This window comes from Lissotriton vulgaris, unplaced genomic scaffold, assembly GCF_964263255.1.
Source record: "Lissotriton vulgaris unplaced genomic scaffold, aLisVul1.2 SCAFFOLD_1441, whole genome shotgun sequence".
NCBI lineage: Eukaryota > Metazoa > Chordata > Amphibia > Caudata > Salamandridae > Lissotriton > Lissotriton vulgaris.
The window spans coordinates 153,425-171,609 of record NW_028242661.1 but is presented as its reverse complement, the minus strand read 5'-3'; the positions used below and the strand labels follow the sequence as shown (position 1 = coordinate 171,609).

The following is an 18,185-nucleotide window of genomic DNA, read 5'->3' as shown; positions in this document are numbered from 1 at the left end:
CAAAGAGGACAGAGCCTGAAGGAGGGTGTGCTCGGGCACATTAATAACCCTGGGAGCCAATGGCGAGGAGGCGGGGTGCACGCGGCGCGACAATGGCAGGCTCTGCATTTGAATAGTTCTCAATGGCCTCTCTTTGGGAGTCAGGACTGGCATTCTGTCGCCTCGGCTGCAGACTAGGCAGAACTTGCGGCTTTCTCCTGCTAGCTGTCTCTCCTGGACGTAGAAATCAAGGCGCACTTCGAATTTCCGATGACGTGGCGGGTCTCTCTGGTGTGGGCATCTCTGCCCACGCAACACCCAGTGCAGAACGGAATGATGCAAAGTGAGACACAATCACAGCCAGCAGTACACTAAGGGGGAGGGCGGCTCTGTGCAAGAATGAGTGTGTCCTCTGTGTCAACACTACGTTTTCACACATCTCAGCAGTAATGCGCTTCTAGGGGTCGCCCGGCCCCACAGAGCAGAGGCTTTGTCATGTTTCACCTCTTAGTGCCCCTGCATCTCCCCTCTGTTCTGTGGGGGCCGGGGGAGCAGTGATTATCAGTCTCCGAGTCCTCTCAGTCAAGCGCTGCTGCGGCGGCGTTTTCTAACACTAATACATATTTTTTTAAAGCCCAGGTACGATTGTCGGCAAGGTCCGCGGGCCGCCAAGGAAGGCTTGCCGGGCCGCCACCGGCCCGCGGGCCGTACTATGAGTATCCCTGATCTAGATCATATTGCCAGTATACTACAGGACCTACAAAATGCAGGACTGCACATAAATTCAAAAAAATCACGAGCGGCCTTTCCCAGAGTCAAGTATTTGGGGTTCATGCTAGGAGAGGGGGTCATCGCTCCTCAAGAGGAGAAAATAAGAGCCATCACAGGTACCCCTTTTCCATCCACAAAAAAAGAACTTCGTGCTTTCCTGGGATTGATAGGCTACTATAGGAGGTTCATAATGAATTTTGCAGAGACTGCAGCTCCTTTAACTGACCTTCTGAAAAACACCTCCAAAAACAACCTAGGGAAATGCCCTTCCAAAGAGGCTAACGAAGCTTTTGAAAACTTGAAGGCAGCCATTACATCAAGTCCTGTCCTGATTCCACCAGACTTTGAAAAACCCTTCTCGTTAGCTACCGATGCCTCTGATGTAGGAATAGGGGCAGTGTTGTCGCAAACCGGTGACGATGGGATTGAACACCCCATTCTCTTCATCAGTCGAAAGTTACACCCGAGGGAATGTAAATACCCAACGGTGGAAAAGGAATGTCTGGCGATCCGCTGGTCTGTGGACAAATTGAGGTACTATCTGGAAGGGAAACCTTTTACACTGTTTTCGGACCATGCTCCGCTACAGTGGATGCAAAAAAACATGTCACAAAACTCCAGGGTGTTGAGGTGGTTTCTGTTTCTTCAGCCGTTCTCATTCCACATGGTGCATCGGAAAGGAGTCCAGAATGGTAATGCAGACTACCTGTCGCGAACACCCATTCTCCCCGATCGGGAGAATCCTAGGGGGGAGCAGTGTAACAGGGTCGGGATGGGTGGCCGTGTGGAATGGTGGAACCCTGATTGTGACCCGTCTAATCTTCAGACTGCGACTCAGAAGAATGATTGGGATGTGGATCAATCCGAAGAAACGTACACAGGTCCCTTTAAGTGGGAGTTTGACGACTTCCAAGAAGCCCCGCCTTCTACTGACGTCGACAATCCTGGATGGTTGAAAACAGGGGAAGCCCTGTACGCGGTGTGTGACGTCATCGGCGAGCCGGAGGACAGAGGACGCGAGGCACACCGACCGGAGGAAGAAGACGTGGGAGAAAACCGAGGACGAGAAGAAGACAGAAAGCCAGGAGGCCAACGATCCTGTGATTCGCCGTGCCACACTCCCGAGGGAGGAGTGTGGCTTAGCCAGGTACGCCGGCGTTGGGCGGCTTGGGTGGGGAGAAAGAGTGCCCCGAGTGTATAGTATAAAAAGCCCCTGTACGTTCTAATCGTCTGTGTTTCCATCCTCCCTACCTCTTCCCGCTTCCCGATTCTATTGCCGTACCTTTCCTTCGTACCTCACTCCTCTCCTTGTTCATCCACGTATTTCACACTGGAGTGTTTGTATATACACTGGTGTCCCTCACAAACACGGGAATCCCTTGGGTGCAAGCGCGTATCAGACATAGCGACTAACGGCCTCCCTCTGTCCATTCTTTTTCATGTGGCTGGACCGGGAGACGAGAAACACCTAAAGCCCGTAGCCTTCCTGGAGCATTACCGACGCTGAGCCATCTTGCGCACCCTGGAATCTGGGAGTCCTTTGAGCTGTAATCCTGCGTGCCCTGAAGTCCACCACCACGGATAAAATTGAGTTTGCGAGGGAGAGACTTACATTCCGTACCAAGAGAACCCTAAAAATAAAACCCAGTTTGAAACGATATACTGGTCAAGTGTCTGTTGAGCCACCTGTTGTTACCACTGTGAGTATCCCTAGCCCCGCTGCCCCGGCTACACTCTCCTTTGAAGGTAAAGGTAGAGACAAGCTCCTCACTACAAGAGTGGAGGATGCTAACAATTACCAAGTCTTGAAAAATACACTGGTTGAAGGGTTTGGCCTAACCACTGAGCAGTACATGGTGCTGTTCAGGGATACCCAGAAAACTCAGTCTCAAGATTGGTCTGACTTTGTAGATTGTGCCACTAAGGCTTTTGAGGGCTGGTTGCTGGGCAGTAAGGTTACTGATTATAAAGGATTGTACAATTTGATGATGAGAGAACAAATTTTAAACAATTGTCAGAACCAGTTGTTGCATCAGCATCTTGTTGACTCAGATCTGACCTCTCCCCAAGAATTGGGAAAGAAGGCAGACAGATGGGTTAGAACAAGAGTTAAACAGAACCAGGGCCAGAATCAAGGTGGTCAGAAGAAAGCAGACCAGAAGGGTAAAGATTCTAAGGGGGAACAAAATGACCAGAAGTCTTCGACCGGTCCCCAACAACCCAAAGAGGGTGGGGGTCAGGCTCCCCAGAAGAAGAAAAACCAAGAAGGCCAATCTAAAAGGTGGTGCCAATACTGCAAAAGTAAAACTCACTGGTTTAGTGAGTGCACCAAGAAAGGAGGAGGGCAGACTCCTGCCACTGCAGCCCCTAAGGCACCTGTGCCCCCTAGTACAGTCAGCAGTGGTAGTGCACCTCCCAAGGGTTTAGTAGGGTTAACCCTGGGTTCTGAGGGGTGTGACAACTTAGTTGGTACACTCACTCAGGCTGTCCTTGTTTGTACAGGGGATGTGGATATGTCCCCTGATATAAGTCCCAATACTTTGGGCAAATACAGACAGACACCTTTCATTAATGGAAAAATGGCTCAGGCCTATAGGGACACTTGTGCCAGTGTCACAATGGTGACACCTAACTTTGTGGACCCTGGACAGATCATGCCAGGTACAGAATTCCTGGTGACCAATGCAAGCAATGTCACTACCAATCACAGTATGGCAATTGTAGCTTTCTCATGGGGAGGGGTAACTGGCCAAAAGAAGGTTGTAGTTAGTTCAGACCTCCCAGTGGATTGTTTGTTGGGCAATGATTTGGAGTCATCACAATGGTCAGAAGTGGAGCAGAGGACTCACATGGAAATGTTAGGCTTGCCAGCACATGTGTTTGCTGTGACCAGGTCACAGGTCAGGAAATGCCCCACTGAACAGGGGCTGGATCCTGGAACAATGGACCAGACACCTCCCAAGAAGAAGAGCAGTAGGGTTAAGGCTGTGCCTTCCCCCTTGCCCCAGGTTGAGGATCAAGTCTCAGAGGAGGCTGACCTACAGGAATTGAGGGAAACTGAGCCCAGAGAGTTTGAACTTGATCAAGTTGAATTCTTGGGTTCAGGGGGACCCTCAAGGGAAGACCTGGGGAAGGACCAGTTAAGCTGCCCTTCTCTTGAACCCCTCAGACAGCAGGCTGCTGCTGAGGCTGCTGGGAACGCCACAGGTACCCACAAGGTATACTGGGAAGATGGACTCCTGTACACTGAGTCAAGAGACCCCAAGCCTGGCATGACCAGGAGGCTGGTTGTACCCTTGTCTCAGAGAGGTTTCCTACTTACCTTGGCCCATGAGATTCCCTTAGCAGGTCACTTAGGCCAGACAAAGACTTGGGACAGGCTTGTCTCACACTTTCACTGGCCTCACATGAATTAGGATACCAAGGAGTTTTGTCGCTCCTGTGTCACTTTCCAAGCCAGTGGTAAGTCAGGTGGCACAACAAAGGCCCCCCTTATACCAATGCCTGTGGTGGGGGTGCCCTTTGAAAGAGTGGGGATTGACATTGTTGGTCCAATGGAACCCCAGACAGCATCAGGGCACAAGTTTATACTGGTGGTAGTGGATCATGCCACCAGGTATCCTGAAGCTATTCCACTTAGGACCACTACAGCACCTGTAGTGGCAAGGGCCCTAGTTGGAGTGTTCTCCAGAGTGGGCTTCCCTAAGGAGGTTGTCTCTGACAGAGATGCAAACTTCATGTCAAGCTACTTAACTGCTATGTGGAAGGAATGTGGTGTCAATTACAAATTCACTACACCCTATCATCCACAATGCAATGGGCTTGTTGAAAGGTTCAACAGGACCCTAAAAGGGATGATTCATGGACTACCTGAAAAGCTCAGTCGTAGATGGGATGTCCTGATTCCCTGCCTTCTGTTTGCTTACATAGAGGTCCCACAAAAGGGGGTTGGCTACAGCCCTTTTGAACATTTGTATGGGCATCCTGTGAGAGGCCCCCTGTATTTGGTGAAGGAAGGATGGGAGAGACCTCTCAAAAAGCCTGCAACCAGCACAGTGGACTATGTACTTGGTGTCCGCTCCAGGATGGCTGAGTATATGGAGAAGGCATCTGAAAACCTTAAGGCCAGTCAAGAACTTCAAAAAGCTTGGCATGACTAAAAGGCTGTCCTGACTGTTTATCAGCCTGGACAGAAGGTGTGGGTGTTGGAGCCAGTGGCCCCAGCAGCACTCAAAGACAAATGGTCTGGGCCCCACACAATTCTTGAGCAAAAGGGAGAGGTCACCTACCTGGTGGACCTTGGAACTCCCAGGAGCCCCCACAGGGGGCTCCATGTCAACAGGCTCAAAGCATATGTCGACAGGAAGGACATGAGTTTGCTCATGGCCATAGATGAGGGACAGGAGGAAGAGAGTGACCCTCTCCCAGACCTGCTCACTCAGAATCCTGATGATGGGTCAGTAGATGGTGTTGTCTTTTGTGGCAGCCTCTCTGAGCATCAACAGAAAGACTGTAAACAGGTTCTTCAGTCTTTCAGACATATGTTTTCTCTGAGCCCCAGTCAGACCAATTGGTGTACCCATGAGGTTGACACTGGTGACAGTCTGCCAGTTAAGAGTAAAATCTACAGGCAGCCTGATCATGTTAGAGACTGCATAAAAACTGAAGTGCAGAAAATGTTGGAGTTGGGAGTCATTAAACCCTCAGATAGCCCTTGGGCTAGTCCAGTAGTTCTAGTGTCAAAACCTCACACCCAGGATGGTAAGAGAGAGATGAGGTTTTGCGTAGACTACAGGGGTCTCAATGCAGTCACTAAGACTGATGCCCACCCAATACCAAGGGCAGATGAGCTTATAGATAGATTGGCTTCTGCCAACTACTTAAGCACATTTGACTTAACAGCTGGGTATTGGCAAATCAGGTTAGCTGAGGATGCCAAGCCCAAGACAGCATTTTCAACCCCTGGTGGGCATTATAAATTTGTGGTAATGCCCTTTGGTCTGAAAAATGCACCTGCCACCTTCCAAAGGTTGGTGAATCAAGTCCTCACTGGGCTGGATGACTTCTGTGCAGCATATCTAGATGATATTGCTGTCTTTAGCTCCACCTGGGAGGATCACCTGGTCCACCTGAGGAAAGTGTTAGAGGCTCTGCAAGCAGCAGGCCTCACTATCAAGGCCACCAAGTGCCAGATAGGGCAGACACAGGTTGTATACCTGGGCCACCTTGTAGGTGGAGGCCAGGTTCAGCCACTGGAGAGCAAAATACAGTCAATCAGGGACTGGGCTCCTCCAACCACCCAGACTCAGGTTCGAGCTTTCTTGGGCCTGACTGGTTACTATAGGAAGTTTGTCAGGAACTATGGATCAATTGTGACTCCATTAAATGAACTGACAAGTAAGAAAATGCCAAAAAAAGTTCAGTGGACAGCAGGCTGTGAAAAAGCATTCGATGACCTAAAGCAGGCCATGTGCACAGCACCTATCCTTAAGAGTCCAGACTACTCCAAACCATTCATTGTCCAAACAGATGCTTCTGAGTTGGGTGTGGGAGCTGTTCTATCTCAGCTGAATTTTGATGGTCAAGACCAGCCCATTGCTTTTATAAGCAGAAGGCTGACCCCCAGAGAGAAGAATTGGTCAGCTATTGAGAGGGAGGCCTTTGCTGTGGTTTGGGCCCTGAAGAAGCTAAGGCCATACTTGTTTGGCACTCACTTCAAGATTCAGACCGACCATAAGCCCCTCTTGTGGCTAAATCAGATGAAGGGTGAAAACCCCAAACTGCTTAGGTGGTCCATTTCCCTACAGGGGATGGACTTTACAGTGGAACATAGACCTGGTACTGATCATGGCAATGCCGATGGGCTCTCCAGATATTTCCACTTAGAACAAGAAGACTCACCTGGTCAAGGTTAGCTTATTGTCCCAAAGTTTGGGGGGGGGGGTCATGTAGGAGAGTAGGGTTTGCAATGCTATGATCACCCAGATTTTTTGCTTTTGTTTCACTGGTTTACGACTTTCTCTGGCTGTGGGCCTGCCAATCAGACCCACAGCCTGGCTGTTCTCTCTCTAAATTACAACATGTACCCTAGGTGCATTTACCAATTGGTACTGGGCCACCTTATCAGACCCTGTAACTCAGGGCATAGGTGTACCCAGGGCTGCCAGGGGCGGCAGCATGTATTATGCCACCCCTGGCTGGCCTCCTAAATTTGACACAACTGGCTGCATGACAGCTGGGGCAAAGTCGTGTAATCACCCTTTGCTGTAGGTGTAGTATCCCTATACCTAACCCTAAAATGGACACACAGATTCCTATCAGTCACTCCTATGGCAGGCCTTGACAATCCTGAAGGCAGAGTGCTTGGAATCGTGTGAGATGGTGCTCTGGCATGAGCTGAGCCTGTCTGCAGCTTGCGGAACCAAGTCCTAATAGCTGTTCCATGATATCGCATACCATATACTCTTGAGTGCATTATAATCCTCGCAGTTAAATGCTAACTTTGGTATTGCTTTATCAAAACATGTCGAGTAAGGTGTCATACGAATTGGAATACTAACCCCTCGCCAATTCTGGCGACGGGGTTAGCATTCCACCCTTCTAGAGGGACACGACATGTATGTAACTGTGAACCCCGGTTAAAGTTAACTGAAGCCTCAGCTCCACAAAATGGTCTGCCACCACAGACACGAGTCTGACTCCCTGCGGCTGGGAGTCCTTCCAGCGAGGGGAGCCTGGACAAAGGGTTTCCTGTCAGGGGCGGTGCTAGCATCGTCCCAGACATGGTTTTGTGTATCCTGGGTAGGCAGGGTGTTATATCCTGCTCTTCCTCTCTCTTTGTCCCTCCTTAGTGTTAGTGTCTGCTTGTCCATGTCATGTCTCTGTGATGTCATCTGGGATTCTACCTGTTGCTGTTCAAGGGATTTATCAGTTACCTGGAGGCTGAGCAGGAAGTTATCTGCTACCGGTGGGGTTTCTTACCATATTACATTCCTACCTGAATGCTGTACCTTCTATCTAATCTCAAGAATAAATATACTACATGTACATTACAACAAGGACCCTTCATCTTTATTTTACTGAATTTAACACTGGCGACGAGGTAAAAAAGGACCCATTTAAAAGAAAAGGAACTTCAGTGAATTTAAAGAGATCATCATTGCAACCAAAGACAAGAAGAGAAACGTTTAAAATTACTTTCCTGCGTCTGGGTGCTCCACCGGTGTCTGGTTCCAACGGACAGTCTCAACCCAGAGCATTGGAATAACCTTTGCTGAAGTAATACTACTACTAAATCATCTGGCACTAGAGCAAACTTAAAGGACTCCCTGTTTTCATCTAGTGAGTCAGCGTTTTACGTGAGTAACGTGGCTGCTGCTGTCTGTCCTAGGTGTGCCTGTGCTACTTCTGCAAATTCCTGTTTAAATGAAAGTGTGCCTGTGCTATTTTTGAATTCTGCTGTTTAAAAGATTGTCAGCTCACTTTGTGACTTCAGTTTATTGCCTGCGCAACTTGTGCCAACCTGCTGTTTAAAGGTCTCCTGTTTACAAAAGCGCTACTAACTGGGACCGTTACAACCTGCAATTAAAATTAAAGTCTGCCTGCATCAATCTGTGTTAACTCCATGTTTCAGTACCTTGGAGGATGTGCACTGGCAGTTTGAGTGAAGAGACGGCTATTCTACTTTATTATTTGGCTTGCCGTGTGGCCTACGCTGAGACCTGATGCCTATTTCTTGCCAACCACATCCTGAGCATACTCTGCAAACTGTGCTGGAATTCACATGCCAGCGCTTGGCTTTACACCATTTGGGAGTCTGTCTACATTCCTGACTTCGAGAACTTGATTTGCACACCATTTCACTACGTTTGGATCTACAACCCGGGTGAGAGATCGCTCACCGGTGTTTGCTGTTTCATTAATTATTAATTAATTTATTTATTTATTTTCCTTAAAGAAAAGGGTGTTCTCCAACAAGGTACTGTTTGATTTTCTTTGCATTTTCCCATGGAGATTTCTACAGAGCTGTTTGTGTCTCCCTTCATTCAAATGACAACGGTGACTACTTTTATTATTTTTATTTGTTATGTTTAAGATGTTGTGTACAATTTTGCATTTTCCCTAATTTATGCAATGTGTAGTTTGCACTGTACTTTACCCTTGGGTGCATTTCTTCTAAGTACTGTGGTGTGCTAAATATCGATTTATATGCTCAATGCTTAGAATTCTGTTTCTAGGTTATGTATGTATGCTGTTACATGTTCTTTTCTGTGTGGATTTGCAAGTGATGCATTTTGAAATAATTTATTCTATTATTGCCTACTTTACTGGAGCCACGTTTGTGCTCAACCTTTGTTGAGGTGCTCATTTGCTTTCAATTTGGTGATGATTTGTAGGTGTTATGCTTATTGGGGTCATTTATGTGCTCAACTATGTTGAGGTACTCCAGTTTGTTTTCATTCTTAGTGATAATGAGCTAGAGTGATACTCAATTTTGATGTTTATTTCTGTTATGAACCACTTTATAGTGCTTTATTGTTAGAGGTGTTCATGCGCTTGCTATTAGAAGCCTTAGGGGCTCAATTTTATTGTCATTTCAGATGAACCACTTATAGTGCTCTATGGTTAGAGGAGTTCATCTATTTACTGTCAGGAGCCGCAGGGCTCAGTTTTATTGCTGATTTTCTGTTACTTACCGTGAGGAGCTGCATGTTCTCAGTTTTATTCTATTGATAGAGAAGTTGCGCATTTTCTGTGAAGAGCCGTTTTGTCATGGAACACTTTTACTGTGCTCTATGTTTAGAGGAGTTCATGTATTTACTTTGAGGAGTTGGGTTCATTTTTATTGTGCTTTATTTTGGAGGAATTGAAAATATTCGAATTTGAGGAATTGATATTTCATTTTCTATCTACGGTACTGAGCCATACTGTACCCTTGCTCATTTGTATTGAGATGTTCAGTTTTCATTTCATTTAAGCTTACATTCTTTTGTTAGCTTACGGTGCTTGTACAACCTTTGTACCTGCTCCCCTTTGATATTACCTCTTCTTTCCATCATGTTGAAGAGGGTGTTTATTTCTGGTGCATTTATGTTCTTTCTTTCTTCTGCCTTTCTGCTTCTGCCTTCTTTAGTTTCATCTTATTCATTTTTTCAATTAAAGGAGGGAGGTGTGTTATATCCTGCTCTTCCTCTCTCTTTGTCCCTCCTTAGTGTTAGTGTCTGCTTGTCCATGTCATGTCTCTGTGATGTCATCCGGGATTCTACCTGTTGCTGTTCAAGGGGTTTATCAGTTACCTGGAGGCTGAGCAGGAAGTTATCTGCTCCCGGTGGGGTTTCTTACCATATTACATTCCTACCTGAATGCTGTACCTTCTATCTAATCTCAAGAATAAATATACTACATGTACATTACAACAAGGACCCTTCATCTTTATTTTACTGAATTTAACACAGGGCTTTTCAGGAAGGTGACTGCTGAGTGGCACCCCGGTGCTCACTACGCATAGGCCGGTCAGAACCAGTTCCAGGGGCACACCAGCCCCTGGCCTGGGGAAAGTCCGGCATGGCAGAGGGGTGTAACCACCCCCCTCCTAGTCCTCATAGGCAGGACCTAGTCACCGGGTCAGCCCTCTTTTTTAGTATAAAGATGGGAGCGGGCCCCCTGTTCAAATTAGATCATCTTTGGAATCAAGACACGACTTTCTTCGAAAGGACATCAAGATTTCTTCTTCAAGATTCTCCCTTGTGGCTAAGGAGTAGTCACCCTGCATCAAGCGGGCACCATCCTAAGAACACTGCGGTCTGCTGCAAGTCCTTCTTCACGAATCCGACGACCCAGCTCGACGAGACCCGGCTTCCCTGGCACCTCTGACCTCTACTCACCTCTACAGCCAAGCTGAGAACCGTGAGTGCGACGAGACCTCGAGGGACCGAAGATCGCCAAGACTGCACGACTTCTTTGCAACAAGCCCACCATGTGCTCCACTGGTGAGTGCTTTGGGGTCCGAGAAGCCCCAACCCTGAGCAGCTCCAGCACCGAAGATCAGCCCTCCAGCATCTCCACGATCTGCGTGGGGCCCTTCTGCTTTTGCGTGCTCACCGCGCTGTGTGGCTACTAGCCGGCTGGCTTGTGGCCTTCTTCACGACGCCCGACAACATCACTGCTGCTGGTCTGGTTGCTCCAAACTGGCCCTTGCTTCCTTCTTCAAGAGAGGCACCCCGGACCCTCCTGGTCCACTCCAGACGCCATTTTAGGTCCACCGCGTGGGCTTGAATTTGCCAAGGCTTTGTTGCCCAATCCTGGGTCCAGCGACGCCGACAGCTTCATCCATCGTGGGACAGATCGCTCCTCCATCCTGGTCGCCGACAACGCCTCCTGGTCCGTGAGATCTGCGATCACAGCGTCACCCACTCACCTTGTCGAGGTGGCTACCATCCGGTGCCCTCCTGGTGCCCACTGACTACTGGCTAGTAGTCTCGAACTTGGTCCCCTCTGCTTTCAGGTGTCATCTTCCATCGATCCAGGCTTGGATCCACCGAACTTTCTTCACTGGTCGCCTGCCAGCAACTTCTTTCTTCCAGGCTCCTGGTCCGTCTACGAGGATTCCCGACGTCTTTTGAGTCCTATGCAGCTGCAGCCCCTGGGCTAGGTAACTTCGGCATTTCGGTGCCCCAGCATAGCCTCACTATCCAAGGGTCAGAATCCACTTTCGTTTTCCTCCTACCAGGTCGGGTTCGCCCGAGAACACTAACTTTGCAATTACTAGCTACCATAGACTTTGTCCCGCATCACGCGTGAGAGTGCACACTCTGCACCCGAGTAGGCGTGGGCGGAAAATCCGTTCCGCTCGCGGATTTTGCGGATTTTCGGGAAATCCGCAATCCGCGAGATTTGCGAATTTCCCGCAAAATCCGCAAATCCGCGAGCAGCGGATTTTGCTCGCACTGTTCGCGTGAGTTCGCGCCCCGCGAATAAGTGCAAAATTGCAGAAATACGATCTTAGCAAAACTGAAAGTAACTACTTACCAGGTTCAAAAGTTCAGGCTCATCATTAGTAGCCATTTCCTGGAGTGCTTCCTGAGGGGCCCCTCCAGAGTTCAGTTGCCAGTTGAAACTATTATGTGACCCTGCTCTGAACCTCAGAATAGTTACACATATGCCACAAAGGTCCTGAATTACAGCTAAGGGAGACAAGCAGGAGCCAGGCTGGAAGTTAAAATCCATTAATCAGCCCCTAATTCATTATTGTCAGTTGGGGCAGGGCAGGTGTTGTAACTAATTTTGCAACAATGAAAGCACTTAGCAAGTGCAAAAGATCACTAATCAGGGCGCACTAAGGAAGCAGGTGCCAGCTAAAAAAATATTCTGTGACACATGAATCAGCCCCAAATTAATTCAGGTCACTTGAGGCAGGGAAGGTGTGCTTTGCTTTGCCGAAAATAATGTACACTGGACAACCAGAGGGTGTGGTGATGAAACAGAGGGTGGCATGGGTGGGCCAGAGGGTGGCATGAGTAGTCAGAGAGTGGCAGTGGTGACAGAGAGTGGCAGTGATGAAGAAGAGTGTCCCAAACAGGCTGGACACGTAGAAACAACAAGTTCGCGAAACTTGCGACCCGACAGGTAAGTTCGCAATTTGCGAAAGTGTACAAAACCCTCGCGAACTGGCAGAAACACGGGCGAACACAAAAAAAAAAAAATCCGCAAATTCGCGGGAATTCGCGGATTTTGCGGATTGCGAATCCGCAAATCCGCAAAATTCGCGAACGCGAGATCCGCAAAATTCGCTCATGCTTACACCCGAGTCCCCTGGGTCTCCTAGAAGTAATCTAACGATTCTATAGTCAAGTCCTAGCGATTCCAAAGGCTATTAGTACTGTACTTACCTGCTAGTAATTTCGCATTCCACTTTCTGAGTATATGGTTTTCCGTGCCCCTCGGGCATTTGTATATACTGTGCTAACTTAAGTATTTTTGTAAGAGTTTTGGTTTGTGCTTAGTACCCTGTCCTCATAAAGAGTACAGGGCTGTTGTGATTCTTCATAAATAACTGTTTATTTTCATAACACTTGTGTGGTGTCCTTTCACTGGGTATTCAAGGGGTATATGTGTGGTAAACAGCTGGCTTAACACGCCCTCTCGAGTCTTTAGCCTTAGACTGCTCGTATCCATGCTACTAGGATAGCTGGTCTATAAGGTTGACTTACAACCAATCATCAATAAGGGTTGCTGGACTGATACATAGTGTTCACTAGAATAGTGAGCACTGCATATCAGGCCACCTTCTCACAATGCTCATGTTAGATGTAAATGACATCTAACATGAGCTTCAATTGGAATTCCATAGAGCATAATATCAAACCCATTATCACCACTTTAGCAGCACTTTCCTAGAGATAAAGTGGCGATAAGTTTGTCACCAAGACTTGATAATATGGCTCTTTCTCCTTTCACAATTAAAGGTAAAACTACAGTTTTACGATTGTAGTGTGCTTGGTACATTTTACTTGTTATAGTGCCGCGTTCAACTGGTGTCTATATGGAAGTGCCTACTGCGTTACTGACTCCCGTTATGCCGACTTATTTCTAATGCATTGCTATGATGGCATTGTATATGTAGGCTGCTGTGCTTACCTTGTATAAACAGTGCAGCCATCGGAGGTCACCACTCGACTTGAACTCTGCTTCTATACGTCAATGTATATTCAATACATTGCAGACAATTCCATTGCTGTTGCTCGATAGGCTGTGGTTGCTTCTGAAGGATGTTTGCTGAAGGAAACAAAAGTACATTTTGAATAGTCATTGTATACTGAGTTGCAGGAATATATTGCGGACATTTCAGCTATTATAAAAACGTTACTGCTATTGGGAAAAAAAATTAAATATGTAAATTAATACATTATATAGGAGTGTGTTTGACTAAAATATTAAGTCGCATTTTTGTATGTAGTCAGCTACAACCCTTTTACTCTTTCTGATGCGTACTCAAGTGTCACTGCTCACCTTTTGTGGAAACGGGTTTCTTCATGATGTAGTCGCGATCTTCAACAAAGAAGTGTCATACGTGTTGCAGAGTCCTGACACGTCTATGTCTCACGACACACTCGTGCTCCCATCATCATCATCGCAGGTTCTTTACCCGCTCAGTGCTTCGGGCACTACTAACTCAGTGACAAAAGAGGCCACGCATGTAGTAGTGGGCCCTTTGGTCGGTGCATGCTTTGGGAACAACTGTAAAATGGCATACAACATGTGCGCTCCGTGTTTTTATAGATAGGGTCACGTGTGTAGTGAGTGATGCGCTAAATGGGTGTGGTGTTGGTGTATACCAGCCATGAGGGACTATGTGTGTCGATCTAACAACTAGACCTGCAACTAAGAAATCACTATAATGGAAGTTTGGGCCTTGTACTTTTGTTGTGTTTTCCTGGTAGCGTAAGAGTGGCATTCTTTTTTCTATGTGACGTTATAGAGTCACCATGTATGTGACCTACTTTGTGACACATTTTATTGTACATTGCATTTCAAAAACCAGTTGTGGTAGGGTGTTTTTTAAAATTAAACTGTGTACTCTGGTTACGAGTTTTTTGAGTGTAGAAGTATATATATATTTTTTTCAATTTTGTATTCTATCATAATTGTGCTGACTTTTCTGCTTTAGCATGCAGTAGTATATTATTTTATAAAATGTATAACAAACTGTTGAAATCATGTTTGAAATTAGAATATAAGCATGTAAGCTGCTCTCTGTGAGGAATTGCAGTGCCGGCTCCCGCAGGAAGTGGGTAGCCGGCTGGGATCGTGGAGGCCTTGCAGCTGTTCCCACGGTCCGCAACGTTAGATTTGAGCCCCGGGGGATGGGGTCCTCGGGAATCCACACTGTAAGCATCTTGAAGAGAGGTCTGGATGCACTCTGAAGGTCTCTGTAAATGAAGTGGCAGTTTGAAAAGTGAGATTCTTTCAAAAATGGTGGTCAACATGCAGTTTTGGAAAAAGAAAAGGATTGATTAGTTGTTCGAGAACATTCTACACTAAGCTACGATGAATGTTTCTGTGTTTTAAAAGGAGCCTTTTATTGGTTAGGAATAAGTGTTAGCAAAGAACGTTGCATAAAATAAGCTGGTATATTCTCAAGTGAAGCTTACTTGCTGTTTTAATTTGCAACAATGTATGATGAACTTTTCACCTGTGTGCTGAGTTAGGTGGTCCCTGAAGTGTTTCAATGGTAACTGGCAGATTGTGGAATAGAGGAAGGGTTGAAAGTTTTGTCAGTTGGAAAGGGTGCAAAAGTTTAAGCAATATAAATGTGTTTCGTTTTAAATTTAATGTGGGAATAAATGTGATTTTTTATTTATTTGTATATGTGTGTAGATTGAGTGTGTAGTTTGATCAGAAAAGTTTGCTATTTGCTATAGGAATTATTGATCCCGTAGGACTGCTTAGGGGGATTTACAATGATGTCCAAGTTCAAAATCTTTGATGGCCTTTGTTGAGCCTTTGATGGCCCTGGGGAGCACCGTCTCCGAGGGTCGGCTCTTGTAGTGTTATAGGGTGCCTATTTGTGGGAGTCTGCTATTTGCTATGGTTGGTCGAGAGTTCTCTTTGAAGTAGGAAAGCAGATTGTTCTTCATCTGAGAGAGCAGCAGGCCCGGTTCCAGGAATTTTTATTTGGGTGGGCCAAGGGCGCATTCAGGTGGGCCACTGTGGGCCCAATTTGTCACTTCTGGAGGTAGCCTACAAGCCCTAGATTACAACATATGTACTTGCAAACAGGCAGCATGAGACAACGGATTGCTTCTGTGTGTAACCAGAGCAGGTGGAGAGTTATTTGAAAGTAAGACCAATGTGTGGACCTAACTGCAAACCCTCGAATTCCAGCTCCCTGGCTTCAACACAAGTACTTGAATGCTAAGCATATTATAAAGCATTCAAGATTAAGGAAGTCCTTATTACTACACGAAAGCCTTGACAGCATTGCACTAGAAAGTCTGGAAATTTACTAGTTGCAATTTGCCCAACACTTATTTCTCTGCACAAATGTAACTTTATACATTTTATTTTGTTGTCATTTTTTGCAAAGTACTTTCATAGATAAAAATTCTTGAAAAACAGTAACACATTTGAAAAAAGAGAAAGGAGTATTTTTTAAAACTGCCAGCAGTATTCACACCGACCATTTCAAAACTGCCAGTTCCAGTCAGAGGTAATCTTCTATTGTTCTTTGAAAACTCCCATACAAACTCATGCATACATAGATTTGCCGCTCTCTCTCTCTCATGTGGTAAAATAGTCAAATTCTGTTTCCAATCACGATTCATTGTGCGTCGGAAAGGTGTGAGGACGCGGGATAGGTTTGAAAAGGAGCTCTCACAGGCTGCAGTTGAAAGCTGTATAACCAGCGCAGATACATACATTTCATGAAGTGCTGGGAAAGCTTCAGCATCATCACGTACCAGTTCACAAATGGTGGCAACATCTGCACCATCTGGGACTTTCTTTTGTAACAATGGTTTTGAAACAGTTAGTTCTGCTTCAGGGTTGAGCCAGATGTGTGGTTGAGCTCAAGGTCCTCTTTGATCCTCGTGCTCCAAAACAAGCCTAGCTTTCAATTGGCTCCTGCCTGCTGCCCAGGCTGTGATATCATATGCCAAGTATGAAAGGTAAAGCATTAATCTGTAATGCCAAACAGGAGAGTGAGACACCTATCTATTGAGTGATTTGCACAATGTGAAACTACAAACCCTGGGATCAATCCTGGCTTCCATGCTTGACCCAATTGTGTGATCCGAGCCAAATCTTTATTTCCAAGAGCCTCCTTAATTCATCATCACATAAGAGTGCACCTTCAAATACATGTGTTCTAGCTGTGCACCATAGAAAACACTTTTTCTGGTTAATTTAGTATAGTATAATAATGCTTCTTCTGCACTAAGAATCTAAGCCACAATTAGGTCACACATAACAGCTGGCCTCTTAGTTCAGATTTGATTAATACAGAAATGGCACTGGAGGCAAGAATCCTAGTTGATGTGCAGCGAGTGAACTGTGAGTGAGGTTTAACATGTGAGTATTTAAAAGTTCAAAAACAGTAGGGCAATAATCAGCCTGGAGGCAGTTTTCCAGATTGCAAAGCAGGAGTACTACAAGTCACCGTTTAAATGTAATGTAAAGGACTTTAGTGATTATTAGTGCAGAAATAGCAGGGCTGCAAATCAGGACTAAGATGCATTGCAAGAGCTCAAGAATCCAGAAGTGCAGGAGCTCTATTTTATTTATTTATTTATTTATTTCATTTATAGAGCGCACAGCTGCCCCAACGGGGCGTCCCGGCGCTAGTAGTTTTGGTAGCAGGGATGCTATAGGAGAGGTAGGTGGATTATCGAAATGCGGCTTCTGTCTGGCAGGCACGAAGGGCAATCAGGAGTTTATTCCAGTGCTGACTAGCACAGACTTCAAAGGTCTTCCCTTCTGCACGTGTCCTTTTGAATCTAGGAGTGGCAAGGAGAAATTGGGAGTTGGAGCGCAGGGTTCTGGCGTTTTGGTATGGACGTAAGCTACTTTTCAAGTGGGCTGGTCCTTTGCTCTTGGAGGCTCTATAAGCTACAGTCATGGCCTTGTATACACATCGTTTGGCAATGGGTAGCCAGTGCAATCTATGGAGAAGCGGAGAGATATGTTGTCTGGGAGGAATTCTCTCCACCAGACGTGCTGCAGCGTTTTGAAAAGTCTGGAGTTTTTTACATAAACCAGCTGTAATGCCTAGGTACAGTGCATTGGCGTAGTCGAGGTGGGAGGTTATCAATGCGTGAACCACAGTCTTACGGCAGTCAGAAGGCAGGTAGTTGATGAGCCTGTTTACTGTTTTAATCTTAGCAAAACAAGATGCTGCTACTGATTGGACCTGGGTGTTGAAAGTAAGATGGTTATCCCAACAGACCCCCAAGTTCTTTACAGAGTCTTTGGGTATGGGGGCTTGACTCAAGTCTCCAGGCCACCAGAGGCTGGAATCAAGAGGAGACGGAGTATTGAAAAACAGGATCTCCGTTTTACCTGTATTCAATTTTAAGGAATTAGAGTCCATCCACTTGGAGATATCCCTGAGGCAGGATTTCAAAGGGTCAAATACAGAGGCAGAAGGCTCATCAAAGGTAAAAAGAAGCTAGATGTCATCAGCATAGGAGGTGGGTTTGATCCCAGTTTGTGCAATCATATCGGCCAGGGGGGTGAAATACACATTAAATAGGAGTGGGCTCAGAGAAGAGCCCTGAGGAACTCCCCATTTAAGTGGTCTAGCGGGGGAGGTGAAAGGAGGGGTGTAGACCTGCTGTGTGCGGTCCGCTAAATAGGAAGAGATCCATTTCAGCACAGTGCCACCTATACCCAGATCCTCTAGTCTCCTCAGCAGAGTCTTGTGAGAGACGGTGTCAAAT

General features: G+C 46.4%; 1 protein-coding gene across 1 annotated transcript in view; it reads left to right on the top strand.

Moving 5' to 3' along the window:
- The first annotated feature begins 691 nt into the window (after window positions 1–691).
- LOC147668876 (uncharacterized) overlaps window positions 692–18,185 on the top strand; it is a 62,163-nt gene continuing 44,669 nt past the window's right edge. The window contains 1 exon segment of the mRNA XM_086948378.1: window positions 692–1,795. Within this exon segment, the coding sequence (XP_086804504.1) occupies window positions 692–1,795 (1,104 nt within the window).